At 44.3% G+C, this 16351-nt stretch overlaps 2 protein-coding genes across 7 annotated transcripts in view; both read right to left on the reverse strand.

Annotated features, from left to right (window-relative positions):
- The window catches only part of LOC121590071 (inhibitory POU protein), a 50994-nt gene extending 38435 nt beyond the window's left edge, over positions 1 to 12559 (reverse strand). For 3 of the 6 annotated variants that reach the window (XM_041909446.1, XM_041909445.1, XM_041909439.1), the window contains exon 1: positions 7369 to 7534. The gene's annotated coding sequence lies outside the window, so the exon portion shown is untranslated. The other 3 variants (XM_041909442.1, XM_041909440.1, XM_041909444.1) reach the window with 3 other exon arrangements.
- A 489-nt stretch (positions 12560 to 13048) lies between these two features.
- LOC121588554 (nucleolar protein 58) lies at positions 13049 to 16138 on the reverse strand. Its single transcript, XM_041906626.1, has 7 exons — positions 15959 to 16138; positions 15737 to 15813; positions 15004 to 15441; positions 14774 to 14943; positions 14462 to 14692; positions 13971 to 14395; positions 13049 to 13881 (listed from the first exon to the last, which is right to left on the reverse strand). Exons 1-7 carry the CDS (start codon positions 16001 to 16003, stop codon positions 13684 to 13686), a joined length of 1584 nt encoding a protein of 527 aa, XP_041762560.1. The 5' UTR covers positions 16004 to 16138; the 3' UTR covers positions 13049 to 13683.
- Between the last annotated feature and the right edge of the window lie 213 nt (positions 16139 to 16351).

The following is a 16351-nucleotide window of genomic DNA, read 5'->3' on the forward strand; positions in this document are numbered from 1 at the left end:
TTGTTGGAGCCGATGATTCTATAGAATAGACCGGCCCATTGGTCCCTGGTATGGTATACTGAAACATATTTTGTGCATCTTTGTGTTTCATTTTCTCCACGTTTATTCAATTGTGTTAGTTATGTGTCTTTGCCAACTTCATTTAACTTCTTATTCTGCTACACATATAAAGTTACGAGCTTTCAAGACTTATGAGGATTATAAGATATTAAATGTATCGGACAAGCAGTCGAATAGCCATGTTCTTGTTACGAGAAACCAAACAGAAGGGTTCCCCTTTTAGGCCTTGCGAGAGCCGAAAAGCTATCCAACGGACGAAAAGGTAGTATCTCTTACAGATATAATCTGTTATCTATAATCAAATTATCTTTTAATCGTACATAGTAAAAATACTTCCACAGCTCAACACACCGTTGCAAACTCAGTGTCAATACTACCATTTTAAACTTCTGAAGGAAGGAGTGCTCGCTACCTTTTTAGGATCGCGGACCACTTGGCTTTGAAACTTCATATGCACATCCATTGAGGGCATACATTTAGTGGACTTACTTCAAAGTTTTTTGTCAAAAATATGTTTTAGTTTTATTATGGACATGCCTGTTAAAAATATAATATTAATTATAGGAAAAATTGCTGTATAATAATAAGCTTTTCTTTTTCAAAAATAAATTCTTTCGCGGACCAAGTCTGTTTACGACACGGACCATAAATGGTCCGCGGATCACAGGTTGGAGACCACTGCCTTAAGGAACCTTAAGGTATTTACATGGCATCAACTGTAAACAGAACGTTCCTGGAATCAAATCCTGCCAATACAGTTGACGCTCTTTCTCGATGTTTTATGGACACGGACACATTTTTGAATATTCTTTCAACTTTTTGAAGATCAATAAGTGCACGCATTAGTTTGTTTGGTCAGTTAAGTCTCTCTGCGTGAATTGCTACATTAAGGCTGTCCATTTATGTCCAAGTTATTGGCCTTCTACGTAACATTGTTCGTTAAGAAACGGTAGCGTTCAAACAGCGTCCTCTCATTGATCGATTGCTCTGCGATTTAGATTGCAATCTGCATAAGGGTCAAGTAAGGCGTCATTTAACTCTGAGCGAGCAAATTCAACTACGCTAATTCAACTCACCTATGCTTCCATTGTAACTGTTTTTAATAAGACTACATGTGTATTTACATTTCTGCTACTACACTTGTAAGTTTTACCCAAATTAAGCTAATTCGTCTAGCTTCGTTTAAAACTAGTCGCAATCATTAACTACTAACAACTGTAATAATTGGCACCGGTCCCATGCGCACTTAATCAACATCCCAACCTATGAATGACAATTGTGTTGCCCTTTCCCCCCCCCCCCCCCCCTTAACAAGCATTACACCTAATTAGTGTTTGTGCGCATATGGTACCGTGACCCGCGACATAATCAACTTAAAAGTATTCAGCTAGCTAATTCACTTGGCTTAATTAGAACCGGTTGAGAGATTACTTTGTCTATCGAACGTCAACCTGAGTGCCCGCTGTACGGTGACAATGCCCATCTTCAGCCCCTACGGCATAGGCACCACGGGCCACATGAATGACAAATTATTATGATAAATGGCACACCTTTCCTTCCTGTCCTCGTGTGCATGTACCGTACAACGCATACAGCTACACAACTGTCAATTGCATTTGGAAATGGAGTCAAATTGTATGTTCGTGCAGCAGAAAGCCACTCTTTGCTACGATTGCTACGGAACCCAAAGGCGTCGTGCACGGAAAGTTGCATGGTAAAAGAGCCAGCACCGCAGTGCCCAGAGCTCGGGAAGACATGCGGGCACACAAAGCTTCGTGCCTTCGAGGCGATCGATATTGTTGGGCCACGTCGATGTTGGGTAGGGTTGGTTTATGACGGAGCGCTTACTTTCGTAAGCTACTAATAAACGTACACCAAGCTGCTGCCCCCGCCCGACGTGCTGCGGGGTTTATGATTGGACAGTCGTTCGTAATAATCACCGGCAACTCCTACCGATGGTACACGTAAAAATAACCGAATGGCTGTAATGAACATTTACAAAGCCTACATTAAACTCGGTCTCCCTATGTGCCGTTGTGTCTGAATAAAGCTTTCCCCGTAATGCTGCACGATTTGTACTCCATTTTCTATTCCTGCCTGCCCTGCTAGCCTGGCTGAAGTGTTTGCTCCCCAACAGCCAACTGTGTGTGCCAGTGAATTGAGCTCACCAATACAGCCGTACGTTAGACGGAGCTCCCACCAGCTTAGAGCCTGAAGTTGGGTTGGGGGGGGGGGGGTGGGGTGAAGATTCTAGGGATCAAACACACACACACATACACAAAGACACATACCGTGAAAATGTTGCATTTTAGTGGAAAAGGTAATTATTTGCTCACGAAGCGAAGGTGGCGTTGGAGTGGGAAGCAGAGTTAAGAGAGGGAAAGGAGTATTGATCATCAACACCGGAACGGCGAAAGCTTTAACCCCCTCCCCCCCTTCATGGCAGGAATGGGGACGGATTTTCAGAGAAAAACACCCTTTCCCCTTCGCTTCTCCCACCGCTATTATTGTTGGAGCTGGACGTGGTAAGCAGATGGTGCGCATGTCCGGAACGCACGGGGACACAGCGACATGATGACACATTCACCATTGCCACTGCTAGTACATCCACTGTGCTAGCACTCACACACACACCCACACACACACACACTTATACAATCCACCTGAAAGCGGAAAAGGATTTAATGCCGAGGCCGATCATCGAGCAAAAAGCAAGGAGGTAAATCGTGCATCGGAAATGGAAATGTTTCGTATGCGAAGTGACACGGAAAACTGCCGTTTTAATTATGTGCTGGTGCCATCTTTTACGCGCTGCCGCATCTCACATTCACGGCGAGTGGGGTATTTTGGCGCGAGGGTTTTTGTTGTTTTCAAATGAATTGAATTTGCATAACGTGAGCGATAATTTTTTTGAAATGGTTGTAAACAGCACGTCCCTTAAAAAAGTGTATGACGTAAAAGGATGATCTGTTAAAATTTACAACATCGTGTTAAGTTCTGATATATTTTACGGAGTTAACATTTTCTTTAAACCTCCTAATCTAATTCCAAACTAATCTAATCGAACACCCAAAACATAGTAATGAAACCAACAGGAAAAATGAACAATATGCAAAATTTTCAAAAATGATATCAAACTCGATCTATCTTCGAGGAATACATAACATACAATTGCAAAATAAATTGCAATCACCTTTAACATTCATTAACTTAGGAGAATCATGTGAAAACATAGGATCATTAGGATGTTAAAAGCACAAAAAATTCTAAACCAAAAAAGAACACTCGTCTACCGCACTAAAACAATGCCGATGCATATTGCAATTGAACGGCAACAATGGATATAAATAAATATAAATTAACCCTAACATGTTTAATTTCGTTGTCTTGTTTTTATGAAGAATTAATAAAAAAGCTCTTCCAACAACAACAACAACAACAATACAAACTCCATTTGTTTTCCAATCTCTTTTTACGTTCATATGTTAATCTCAATTGTACAGTTGAAGTTCAAACACAACTGTGCCCCTTCTCCAACGTGGTGATGATCGTTACACCGATCTAATTGAATTATGGTCACTGTGGAGTGAATGACAAATCTGGTTTAGATTCAAACTACTCAACGGCAACCATCAGCAAAAAAAAAAGGAAGCCATCGCACACACGCTTAAATGGCTAACCCTGAATTTATTCTACTAAACCTGTTGCCAGCGTCCAGCGCGTCGCTTGGTTGAATTTATTAAACATTTATCATTCATTCATCATTCAGCGAGCATTTATTGAGGGTTTTGCGGTTAAAACCATTGCAACGCCTCGGACAAACGCACTAACCCGCCCATCGTCCATTCGCAGATCGAATTTATTGCAGTTTAGGTGGGTTAGATAAGCGTTAAATCGTTTGCACGCATCACTGAAATAAAAAAACCAATGCACTCAAACCCATTCTACCCACAGATCCTAACTTAACTAAACTGTTGTGTGCTTACAAATTAACAGCTCCATAGTGAAAAAAGGTAGTTCATGATAGTTTTCACAAAAATAATGTTTGTTGCAGCAAATAATTGTTATTAGTAGTCCGTGTGAATGATCTTAAACATGATTTTTACCCTGAGTACAGTAAAATGTTACAGCTTAAAGAAAATTGACTGTAGTTACACTGAAGCTTGTAATTGGCTGTAATAAAACCACCGAAAACGCAAATTCAATGTTCAATGCATTTGTTAACAGCTCAGCGGGAACAGTGTTTAGTTTAATCGAACGTAAAACGTGTTTGCGCTTATTCCACGTACAAGACAATACAATTTCAACATTAAAAAAAAAACATTCCGAATCTTCAGGAAAATGCACATTGCAATTAAAATAAAACCAGCAAGTTAAATGTTGAACAACATAATTCGATAGGGATCAAACCAAACAGATACATTTGCTGGCCAATTCTCTTCACATTTGTCCCCATTCGCTTTGGTTCACCCTTTCATCAACTACGTACGCAGCCGACACGTGTGTTTATTTAAGGTAATTTGAGTGCAAACACAAACAGGGATATTATAGTTTTTTTAACTGTATAACTGTTGATCCTTGGTCGTTGACAAATAACTAATCACAGCGTAGTGTTCAATGAACAATAATGTAATATACACCCCATGAGTTTTATCTTGCATCAAATGATAAATATGGCTTAAACGCACGTATTTTGTCCTGTGTTTTTATGAAAATATTCACTTCTTTGTTTAGCAAAACTGTACTTTTAAGCGGTACAACACGATATTTACCGGGAAATCGTTGTGTTAACAAATAGTATAATTAATAGCATAGTGCCATCAGCAACAAATTGTTTGATTTTAAAAGGATGTAACATGATTTTGTATTGTATTGTATTGTATTGTATTGTATTGTTCATTTTAAATAGGGTAATTGGTCAAGGTAATAAATTGTTTCTTTAATGTGAACATTTTGACGAACTCGTCGTATTTCAACCATTGGATGTCTTTTCAAGATGAATATCTCTTCAAGTTGTACATTCTCTAAGTTGTATATGCAATTTGGTAGCCCAAATTCTCTATGACAAATGACAGTTCACAAAATATCGGTCAAAGAAGGACAAGTTTTCTCATAGATTCTTGGATACCTTATAACAAGCACCTTCATTAGTTTTCCTGAACATGAATATCTCCCTAAGCTGCTCTTAGTTCTTTGAAGCTTAATTTTAGAGAGATTTCACTGTAGTTGGGTCCTGAGAGGTCGATAGTTGTGAAATTTAAAAAAAAAATTCTGGAAATAAGTGATATTGCATTGTAATAAATACACTATTATCATCTGATTGGTACAATAGTATTGTAGTTATTACTTTAAAAACTCAATGACAAACTAATAATTTCAGACAACTCACTAAATATGTATGTAAAAAAAACAACTATGTTAGTATGCATGTAATTGCAAGAATGATAAACTAATGAGTTAAAAAAGGAAGAGCTCTTAAATATAAAAAAATAATTATTTATGTTTAAAATTGCACTAGTGGTTAAAATCATTGTATTAGTATATACTAATTAAATTAAATAGCAAAACTAAATTCTTTAAAAATCCACCTCATAACGAATAAACGAATCATTGACGTATACCATTTCTAATTCGTACCGTCTCACCAAAACTCAGACTGATCATCCGATAAATCAGTAAATTAACTCATTTTTTTAATGCCGACGCTATCGCATAATGCGTAAGACATTATCAACTTGAACTTTACTGTAATTTTTTTATAATTTAATAGAATAACATTTAATTTTTTTTGTCATGTGCTTTTTCACGTATGATGCCTAGAATCGTCTTGTGGCAGAAGTAATATATACCTACGGCAAAAGAGATTATCCTGTTATACTTCTTTGAGCACACTAAACTCACACTCACGTTCATCAACAACTACTCAGTAATATCACACACTAATATGCTCGACAGAAACACGTGTCCACAAAGCATTTGATTTTATTTTTTTTTTTTTAATAGTTTCGGACAACACGTGACAGTCAACCTAGATACATAATGCCATTTGCAGAGGAGTGTATCGACATTTCCTAGATGATTGCAGCCTGAAATTGTGTATCCAAATGTAACTTCATTTCTTATATCAATTCAATTGAAATATCAATTGTCTGTATTGAAGATCACCTGGACAGCAGAGGTTACAACTGTCACTGGTTCATTTTTGTTTTCTGTTGGCAATACAATCAATCAATCACATATAAACAAACTAAACTTGTTCATCAAGTTTGCTTAAGTTCATCACACTGTTATTGTGTAAACTGTTCAGCCACGTTGTCACTCGCAATTTTCGACCAATAAACGCTCTGCAACAATGTGCATCTCCGTACAATATCACAATTCACCATTTGCAGTAACCACGAATAATCCTGAACCACCAGATATCGGATATCCATCGGGTCCACATCCGCGGCAAGGCAGATTCACAATTGACGGTATCGCCGTATCGCCATGCAGCACCATCGGACGCGGAGTGAAATTTAAATGAAATCCTGTCCACAACAATACGGTGTGCTGTGGGCGAATGTCCGGAAACGTCAAACCCGATCCCGCGCCAAACGTCAACTCAAACACGGAATCGATCGATCGACCTGCTCCGTATCGTTATGCGGAACAAACACACATTTAACGCGCGGATTACGGGCGTGCACGAGAACATGGGGAAGGAGGTTGCGGGGGGGGGGGGGGTAGTGCAAAGGGAATTCGGGAACACAGGCACGACAATAGAAGGATACGCACGCGCACCAGCACTGATTGTAGTGGCCATAGTTCCCGGGCACAAATCATTCGAGTTTCGTTCGCTTTGCACTGTTCCTTTCTTTGTTCCTTTCTCTGTTTTAGTTTCACAATGTCCATCTGACTCAACCTTTCAGGCTAACTTTAGCCGCATATTAGCGATTAATTGTATCCTTTTCATTTCGTTTAAGCGCGATAGGTTGCGGACGCCACATTGCTTCCAGCACGTACCTGGCTTTTATTATCACTGCAATAGGTAAGGAAAGCAAACACGTGCTTACTGAAGAACCAACACACAAACAGTCCAATAATGCGCCCGTGACACTAAAATTTAACTGCCTCAAGAGTGCGATCACACACGCACCGTACGCCGAATTGCGACGCCTGCCAAAACGTCACGCTGTCAACAAAAACTTCCTGTAATCGGCCTTGCCCGCACGGCCACCGTCTTCACGGTACCGTCATGTAGCGGAGGACTGGTGCGTTGTTGTCATCCGCACGACCGGGGGAACGCATCCTTACGCGTGTGCTTACCGCCAGACCGCAACCTGCGACAGCGCCGCGATTGTGACGCAAAGACAAAAGCGCACACACACACGCATACACACACACACACTCACAAACACACTGCGCGTAGCAATCCGTGCGGTAACGGTAGGAATTCCCGAAAACTTCAATCCAAACCCGATAACACGATTGTTGCAACTGAATGTAATTTTCCGCGTTTCGCTGAGGCGTACCGCAGCAGCAGCAGCAGCGAGGGAGCAGCACACCGAAAACACAACAAACGCACGGTGGGAGCGAAGGGAAAGCGGTGCAAGCACTCCCTTCGCACGAGGGAGCAAAACCCGCTGGCAGGACATTCGAACACACATACACACAGCAGCAGCAGGCAAAACCAGACGGAACACACAAAACACGACGAACGGACGAGCCCCTCGGTCGGTGGTGGAAGGGGAGGGGAATACAGAGGTTGAATTGTTTCTAAATCGTAGGTTTCGAGGGGAGGTGGTGGGAGTAAAGGAGGAAGGAACGAAGGAAGGGGTGAAGAATTGAACGGAACGATTGGTCGGAAAAACGGTGGCGGATAAAACCGGCCCGCCAGGGGTTTGCACCGCGGCGGTGTGCGGTAGAGCGGTGTGCGAGAAAGAGACGATAGGAAAAAGGGACGAGAGAGAAAACTATTGCCACCTTTAGTTTAGCCCAACAAAGCGGGTTAACGAGGAGAGGAGCGGGGACGTCTTTCCCGTGCTGGAAAAGGACGAAATACGGTGCTAAAAATATAAAGTACCCCACCACCATCCCACCTGGCGCTGGGCAGGATTTCCTTCCCAAAGTTGTTGTGGAAATAACCGCTCCCTCCCCCTCAACCGGACACAACAATAGGCGGATGGAATTGAACGCTTTCGGTTCGGAATTAAACGTGAAGCAGCGCTTGGTGCCAACAACAACAAAAAAGGAATACGAGAGAGAATAGTTTTCCCACCCTTCAGCCCCACTTTCCCTCCCAGCAACGTGGAGAAAGCAACGTGTGTGTGTGTGTGTGTATGTATGTGTATGGCAGTGAGCAGGACAGAAGATCGCATCAGCGGCAAAACAATCAAAGGACGCAGTGTTGTACCCCGCCTGCTGGTATGGGTTTTATTTTCCACCTGATTTTCCACCAGCCTCATGCGAAATAGTGGCCACGTGTGTGCGTGTGTTTATTTGCTGGTCAGGGGGTTGTGCAAAGGGGGGCTGTGCACGAAAATATTTATAAGTAGGCGTTGCTAAAAGGACACTCGCTGTGCGAGGCGCACGTCGAGCTGTGCTGCTCTCACCACCGCGCACGACAGAGATAGCCCCGAGCGGCTGCCGAGCGTGATGAAAGAGCGCGCGTGCAAAGGAACGCACCATCCTTGCTCCCTAAACCAATGCACGAAAGGCGCGTAGCGCAAGGGTGCAAGCGTGCCGGCAAAGGGAAGGTTTCGCCTCGCCTGGCGCAGTGCGCATGAGCTGCTGCACAAACCGAAAGGATTCCGCGCCGCAACTCTCACTTTCTCGCTCTCTCTCTCTCACGAGCCACAACCATCCGCTTCACAAGCGCAATGGCGCCCGCTAAAACCCCTTTTGTTTGTCCCGCTTTCAGCACGGATCCACCGCACGGACGGACGGTCGCGGGCAGGTTCAATCGCGCGAAAACATCGCGTCCGTCAGAACCGTCGGCATCCGGTCGCCGGGGACGAAGAAACGGTACGCCCGAACGGGAGCGCCGCACCAGACCAGGGAAAGAAAGGACGTCGCTACACGGACGACGGCAAATAAAACGATACACGGCGGCACCCAAGCGCTGGGTCTGCACGGGGTCCAGGGCTGTGCGTGACGGAAGGCGACCAGAAGGGGGGCAAAGGGGGACGAAATCTGTTCGATTTCGCTTCACATCACATCATATCAATGTGCGGAACGGCTCGGCTCGGTTCGATGGCACGGTGGAGGAGGCACATGCGGAAATGCCGGTGCACCGCCATCATTTCCGCGTGTCGCGGCCAGAAGCAACAAAACACAGCAGAAGCGGGGAAATGAAATGAGATGACAAAATGATTGGTCGGAATGCATATTTCAAATCTTATGCTAATGAAAAATAAAATCGTGAAATCTATCCCGGCCGTCCGGACGGGCGGCCATAATGGGCGAGAGAGAGAGAGAACCCTCCGCCGCATTGGAGTTCGAAACGTTGGGACTCAAAAATGGACGAGCGGACGAGCGGAAAATTCGATGCGAAAGCTGAACGACGACAACGGGGAAAGGTTGAGCGGATCATCTTTACCTTCCCCGCCCCTGCCACCACCGCCCTGACGGCCTCTGACCAGGGAGGTGCCATTAGGATGTGGACCTCATCGCAGCAACCCATCGAACGGTCATTTCGAGCAACGGACCCGGCGGAGGGAAGCGTTTCCGACGGGTTACGGCTGTTCGGGTTATAGGTTTCTACTTCTTTTTTTCTTTTGTCAGGTATCGTTCAGCAATCCGATTCGGAACCAAGCACCGTTCGAAATGGCAGAACCAATTCCATCTGCTTGGAGCCGTTTAGTGGAAACAAAACACCGACGGGTCGGACCGGGCAGTCGGATTTGGCGATGGAATTGAAAGGAGATAAGATGGAGCTTGAGAATGTCTTATTTTCCGGGTGGAACATTAGAAAAAAAAAACAAAAAACAAAAAATCGAAGTCGTTTGATCCTTATGCATGTCGCTGTTAATTTCGGCTTAGTTTAACCGTGTTCAAAGTGTGGTATCAACCGTCCATCCTGAATATAAAAAAATGTAATATAATTTGATTGAAGTTGCTTAATAAATGGAAATTATTGAAAAAAAATTAACCAATTTGTTTTAGTCAAATCAGTTCCATAAATTAAAACTCAATTTATTTTTAATCTTCTTAGCACACAATAATTTTCAATAAAAGGACTACATTTTTTTAATAGTAATATAACAAACGCAATCAAAAATGTTGGTTTATTGTGTAGAAAAAGATCAATCCACAATAGTCACGCGAAATCCTTACCAAAAATCCAAAAAAAATATGCCGAAAAAAAGACACGATGGACATCTTTCCACCACCGGAAAAGAAACGTATTCCACTCCCCCGACACAGAAGCGAAAAAATGGAAAACAGCATGCCCACCACGGAGACACAGACACCAGGAGGACCATCGTAGGACTAGAAACCGTTTTTCCAGCATCGTAAATTTTCATATTTCATGCACTGTGGAAGGTTGACGCTTGCGGTTAAACGGTTGATGACACCCCGACACCGATGCTTTCGATGATAGTTTGGCCCACCGTTTCTTTTTCTTTCTTTTTTGCCACTGGCTGGCGGAGGAGGATGTAGCTGGCTCACAAGCGCAGCAAAAAGTGGCGGCCCTTAGAAGAGGCCAAAACCTTGTCGCCAGAAGGAGAAGAGAGTGGCGAGTGGCCAGAAGCGAAGGAAGAAAAAACAACAACAGCAACGTACACAACTAAGCAACCTATGCAATTCGCCACGTCGCCATGTGTAGTAGAAAACACGTGTCTCGTGGTTTGGCCGGGGCAAAGGGACTACTAGATGCTGCTGCTGCTACTGCTGGTGGTGCTGCTTCTTGCTGGTGCGTGTGCTTCCAGGCAGAAGCAGCATCATCATTGGACAGAAGAAGTTTGAGGCTGATGTGATGGAAGCGAAAATAGAAAGCAACAACATGCCATGTTTTCCGCGTTCCGTGTCGGCAGGAGTTTTGCTACCAGACATGGAGGAGATACGTTGCTGAATGTGTTCAGATTTTGGTCTTCGACTTTGATTTAAGCGATCGCGTACTTTTTGCGTAAATAAGGCGTCCTTTTGCTTGGTTTTTTAACGCTTACTGCAAAACTTGAACTTGAAAAAGGTAAGCAAAACTGAGTGATTCAGTACAGTTTTCATCGTATGGTTGATGTAGACTCTACGATCAGCTCAGGCACATCGGCTGCACATTACAATATTAATCTTAAAATTTAGCGCTGATTTCATAGATCGTTGCCTTTTAACCCCTTTTCGACCCTTTCCAAAATGTCCTCCGCTGAACTCACTTCAGTTTCCCATACATCCCGGATGGAAACAAACCAATCCCACAGGCCACAAATAATAATTAAACGAATATCGCCGGATCATACACCTTCACACATGTGATCCGCGCGCTTGATTAGATGTCTCTGGTGGCGGGGGGGGGGGGGTGGATGATCCAGCCCGTACTTACCGGAGACACAGCCATGAAGAAGCGTACCGTCGCCGCACCGACGAAAGTTGTTCCATCACAGCTAATAATGTTCGATCATTTGCCGCGTGTCTTAGTGCCGATAAGGCCACAAGCATCACTCAACTGGGAAATTACGCGCGCCACAACCAGAGCACCGTTGCCAGTAAAACTTTGCTTGAATTTTTAATCAACCACCGACGCGAGCACCACTTTCCTCGGCGGGCGGAAGGTACTTGCTCCTTCGTCCTTTGGAGCCGCCACTGTACTAGAGTGCCGTCGCCCTTTTCACCATTGTTGTTATCGCAACACCAACGGCACCGATTCACTCGTCTTGTCTTGTCCTAATTTAATAGAAGCGGTAAGTTTGTTCCGTTGTGCGGCAGTAGACACTGCTACGCGAACGTGCTCAGATGGAAAGGCAACAATGTGATACACGATATAACGTTCGATTTGGGTTTAGGTTTTTTTCCACGATTAAAAAATACGAAAATAGTTTAACTCGTAGTACGGCGAGCCTTTTTAATCCCGACGGAACGAACCGTGTACAACAACTGCTGCCGTCCGGACACCAGCACGCACAGCACGTGGTGATATGTACTAAGCACTACTTCTTCGCTACACCGCGCTGCCATTTGTGCTTGATTTGCTTAACGGCAACCATATTTCCTTCCTGAGCAGTGCCGCTGAACCGGTAGAACGCGCAGTAACACAAGAAGATGGACGATGGTCGTGGTGCGGGTAGTGGTGCGAAGCGCATTGCTTAGTGCTCGCGTTCAGATTTATTGATTTTCTTGCCTGCTTTTAGTATGGCAGGTGAAAAGTTCACGCGGCGAACGGCGGCTCTCGTATTTGTAGGCATATGGCCTCATTTGACTTACGCGCACGGTTGGTACTTGGACGGTAGGGCGAGGAGTTACATATGAACTGCACGCAACCAACCGCTCCTCCGGTGGGATGTCCTTACGCTGCTCTCCTTCACCCATTTCCGGAGTATGCGGCGGGCTGCTATGATGGATGGTGTTGCTACTTCCCCTCCAATCTGTCACTGTATTGGTGACGTGATGGCAGCAAAGTACAGTGACGTACTTGCTGTGTGCAACACCCTATGGCGAAGGATGAAAAAGATTTAAATAAATTGAACACTGAAATTTACATGTTTGAGGTAAGATTGTTTATACCAGTCAGGAAAGTGTATGTAATAATTTCTTCTTCTTCTCCTTCTTTGGCACAACAACCGTTGTCTGTCAAGGCCTACCTGAACCACTAGCGGGCTTGGCTTTTAGTGGCTTATGGGGACCCGGTCCGTTCAGGACTTGAACCCATGACGGGCATGTTGTTAAATCGTACGATTTGGCGGAATGGAACCTTGGAAAAAGGTTATAATAGGAATAGCAATGTTTCGATTACGTTCAATTATGAACAATTTCGGACATTCTTCAGTGCTTCAACTAATTATGAAACCAAATATTTCACTTAGAATTCTATGTATTTTGCAAAAAATATTCAGTTTTACATTTATCTTACGCACTACATAGTATCCTTATCTGCCGGAGACGAAAAAACCCTCTAACAATCGTACATTAATTACACGTTGTTGAGTGTAATAAAAGAACGAGTGTAATTACTGACAGTAAACACATCAAAATTATACTTTAACAAGAATTTAAAAGGGATGAAAATTTAAAAAAAAAAACCTATAATTTGTTGTTTTGCTGGTAGATTGCAAGAGCGATTCTGTTGGTACCCGGTTATAGTGATTAGAAACACGATGGCTTACTTTTCTGAAAATAGGTAAATTCCAAAAAAAACCGGTACGTGCAGGAGGTTGGAACTAGTACAGTAAAGCAATGCTGAATTTCATTAACCGGCTGGTTAACTTGGCTGGTTGTTAAAGTGTTATTATGCTGTACAACATATACAGCACGGCAGCGCGCATTGCCCTTTTCCCAACATGTCACTGTCAACGAGTGGGTGTATGTCAAGGAGATAAAAATGTTATCAACATTCTCCCGCTACCTCCCTTTCTGGCTCTTAAGATATACATAAATCTATGTACCTTGTAATATAACTTTCTAAATCCTACCACGAACAAAATCCCCGCCCTACTCATCATCCTGCTCGGCGGCTGCCTTTTTCGCTTTGGATTTTTTATTCTTTTTTGTCGACGTCGGTGTCTCCTCCTCCGCCGCGGCGACGCTATCATCCATCATGCTTTCTTCGGCCGCACTTTCGTCCTTGTTCTTCTTCTTCTTTTTCTTCTTCTTTTCGGTTGAGGGTTCTCCCATTTCCGGCTCTACCTCCTGTAAGAAAGACGAAAAAAAAGGTTAAATAACAACTCCCATAACTGATGTAATTATTTCAATAGTCCTGGCTTGTTGCGTTCACCTACCTCAATCTTCTTCTTTTTAGGCGAAGGTGCATTGGCCGCTTCATCCTCTGCCTTCAGCTTCTTCGACGAGGTGGAAGGAAGCGTACTGTCTGTGGCGACCTTGAACGTTTTCACCTCGCTGACGGCGTGGAACTTCTGCAGCTTAGCCTTCGCCTTCACGCCCGACAGCCGCTTGTTGTTGCCCTCCTCCAGCATGCGAAGTCTCGTTTCCAGCTTCGCCCTGTGGTCAATGCCCAGCTGCATGGTTACATCGTCACCGAACGCGTCCACGCGGGTGGCCAGCGAAGCCTTCGCGGCCAGTGATCGCGAGATGCGACCCTTGTTCTTGATGCTGGCGGAACCGACCATTCCGGCATGGAAAATCAAACCGTACTTCGGTGTGTCCTTCTTGGCCTTGAGGGCACGGAACAGCGCCTTTTCCGCACCTGGAGGGGGAAGCGTTATTATTCGCATTTTGTTGGAAATTGTGAAATATTCTTCCCATCACTTACCCAAAATCTGAAGCGTGGAAGCAGGATGCTTCGCCAGGTTGACCAAGGAGCCCGAGTGAGCGATCAACCTAGCACCGACCTGCTCACCTACCAGCACAGTCAAGTTCGGTGCCATGGCCATCATACGCGCCTTGAGATAGTCGGCCAGATGGGTACGATATTCAGTGATCGAGATGATCTCATCGCACAGACTCTGGATGTTGCTGATGTCTTCTTCCGAGATTTCCGTGCCTGCGATACCGCACAAAAAAAAGAATCCCAGTTAGTACAGTTTTAACGCATGAACGATTAGAAGGGGGAAAAGGTACTTACCCATCGAAATTTCAGCCGCTTCCTTCACTTTCTGCTCAACCTCTTCCATCAAAATATCGGACAAATCGGTATCGGCCATGTTTTCACGCATACCGACCAGCTTGATGGTCTTCACGTACGCTACGTTGTCGGTCAGAATCTTTCCCAGTTCGGGGAAGTGCCAGCCGTACCTGAAAAAGCAAATTGATTCAGTTACCTTCAGTCGTGGACAGTTTCGACCGATTGCTTACCATTCCCGTACGCGCATCATGTAGTTGTTCAGCTCCTTGTCCAGATCGTCCAGCAGGCACTGTGCCTGCACGATCATCGTATCGATCTTGTCGGGCGAGAACTTGAGCTTGTAGCGAGAAAGCGAATGGGCCAAACCCAGCGACATGGCCGTCATCTCCTTCTTGGGCAGTCCGGAGAGCAAGCTTTCCGACTGCGTGCGGATGCAACGCATCAGCTCCTGCACCGACGTGTTGGCCACGCACTGCAGCGACATCTTGTCCTTGATCGCGTTACCGAGCTTGGCGTCGGCAACGAGCAGCTCATTCTGGACATCATCCACCACCAGCCTCTTCAGTGCCTTCTTCAACGGTTTGGACAGTTTGCCCTCCACGGCAGCGGTGGCCGCCGAAAGAGCTTCCGTAGTGTCGGCAAACTTTTCAAAGTGCTTTAGCTTGACGCTGTGAGAGAATGGTCGCAAAAAAAAACAGGCAAATCAAAATTACTACCCTGTTTCGGCTTCTCAACTCATTCTAGATCGAGCGAAAACGGTATGTGCATAAAAGCAAGACAATTGCATCTACGCTTTTGGATGCGAGAGGTGAAGTTTTATGCTATGGTTAATATTAGACGCGCCTAAAAATTCCACCATTTAAGCTACCATGGTCGAAAGGAACTTTGCGTCTGTATGAGCGTGTACGTGTGTGTGTGTTAGGGTTGTCGATTGACCAACCACATGGTGGTCTGCACACTTACATCTTGTTGGCCTTTTCCGGTGTTTCAAACTCCAGGTACAGGTTGTCGATCTCCTTGAATTTGTTGTCATCCAACAGCTAAACACATGGGACGGAACAAATATTGTTTTAGTTTTATAACCTCAACACACATCCCAGGACATGCTTCCCCGAGCGATGCCATCGATCATGCTGCTATACTCGCATCGGCATCACCGGCACGCCAGGAAATTGGTTCAGTTACCTTGAATATGGCATATCCTGCCGGTGTTTCGTAAAGAACGAACATGGTGCTACACTTTTAGGCTTGCGCCAATACTTTTCAGCTTATTTTTCACTAAAATTTACCGATTCTAGCCAGACGGCGACGCGCTTCGCCTCGCAAAACCAAAAACAATTCAACAACGTGCTCTCCGTCTGACAGCTGAAGGCCGCTTTGAAATGACAGCTGCGCGGCTTGTGTTTACTACTTGTAGTTTGGAACTGTTGCTTCACACGTTGTCCGACTGAAAAATGAAAAAATAATAATGTTCATAAAGTAGAAAAAACAGATTCAAATTGTAATAAAAAATCAAAGAAACATATTTCAATGCATGTCGGCTGTGTATTGCATTTTGAAACGTAATTATTTCATCAT

The sequence above is a fragment of the Anopheles merus genome, chromosome 2R, assembly GCF_017562075.2.
Source record: "Anopheles merus strain MAF chromosome 2R, AmerM5.1, whole genome shotgun sequence".
Taxonomy (NCBI): domain Eukaryota; kingdom Metazoa; phylum Arthropoda; class Insecta; order Diptera; family Culicidae; genus Anopheles; species Anopheles merus.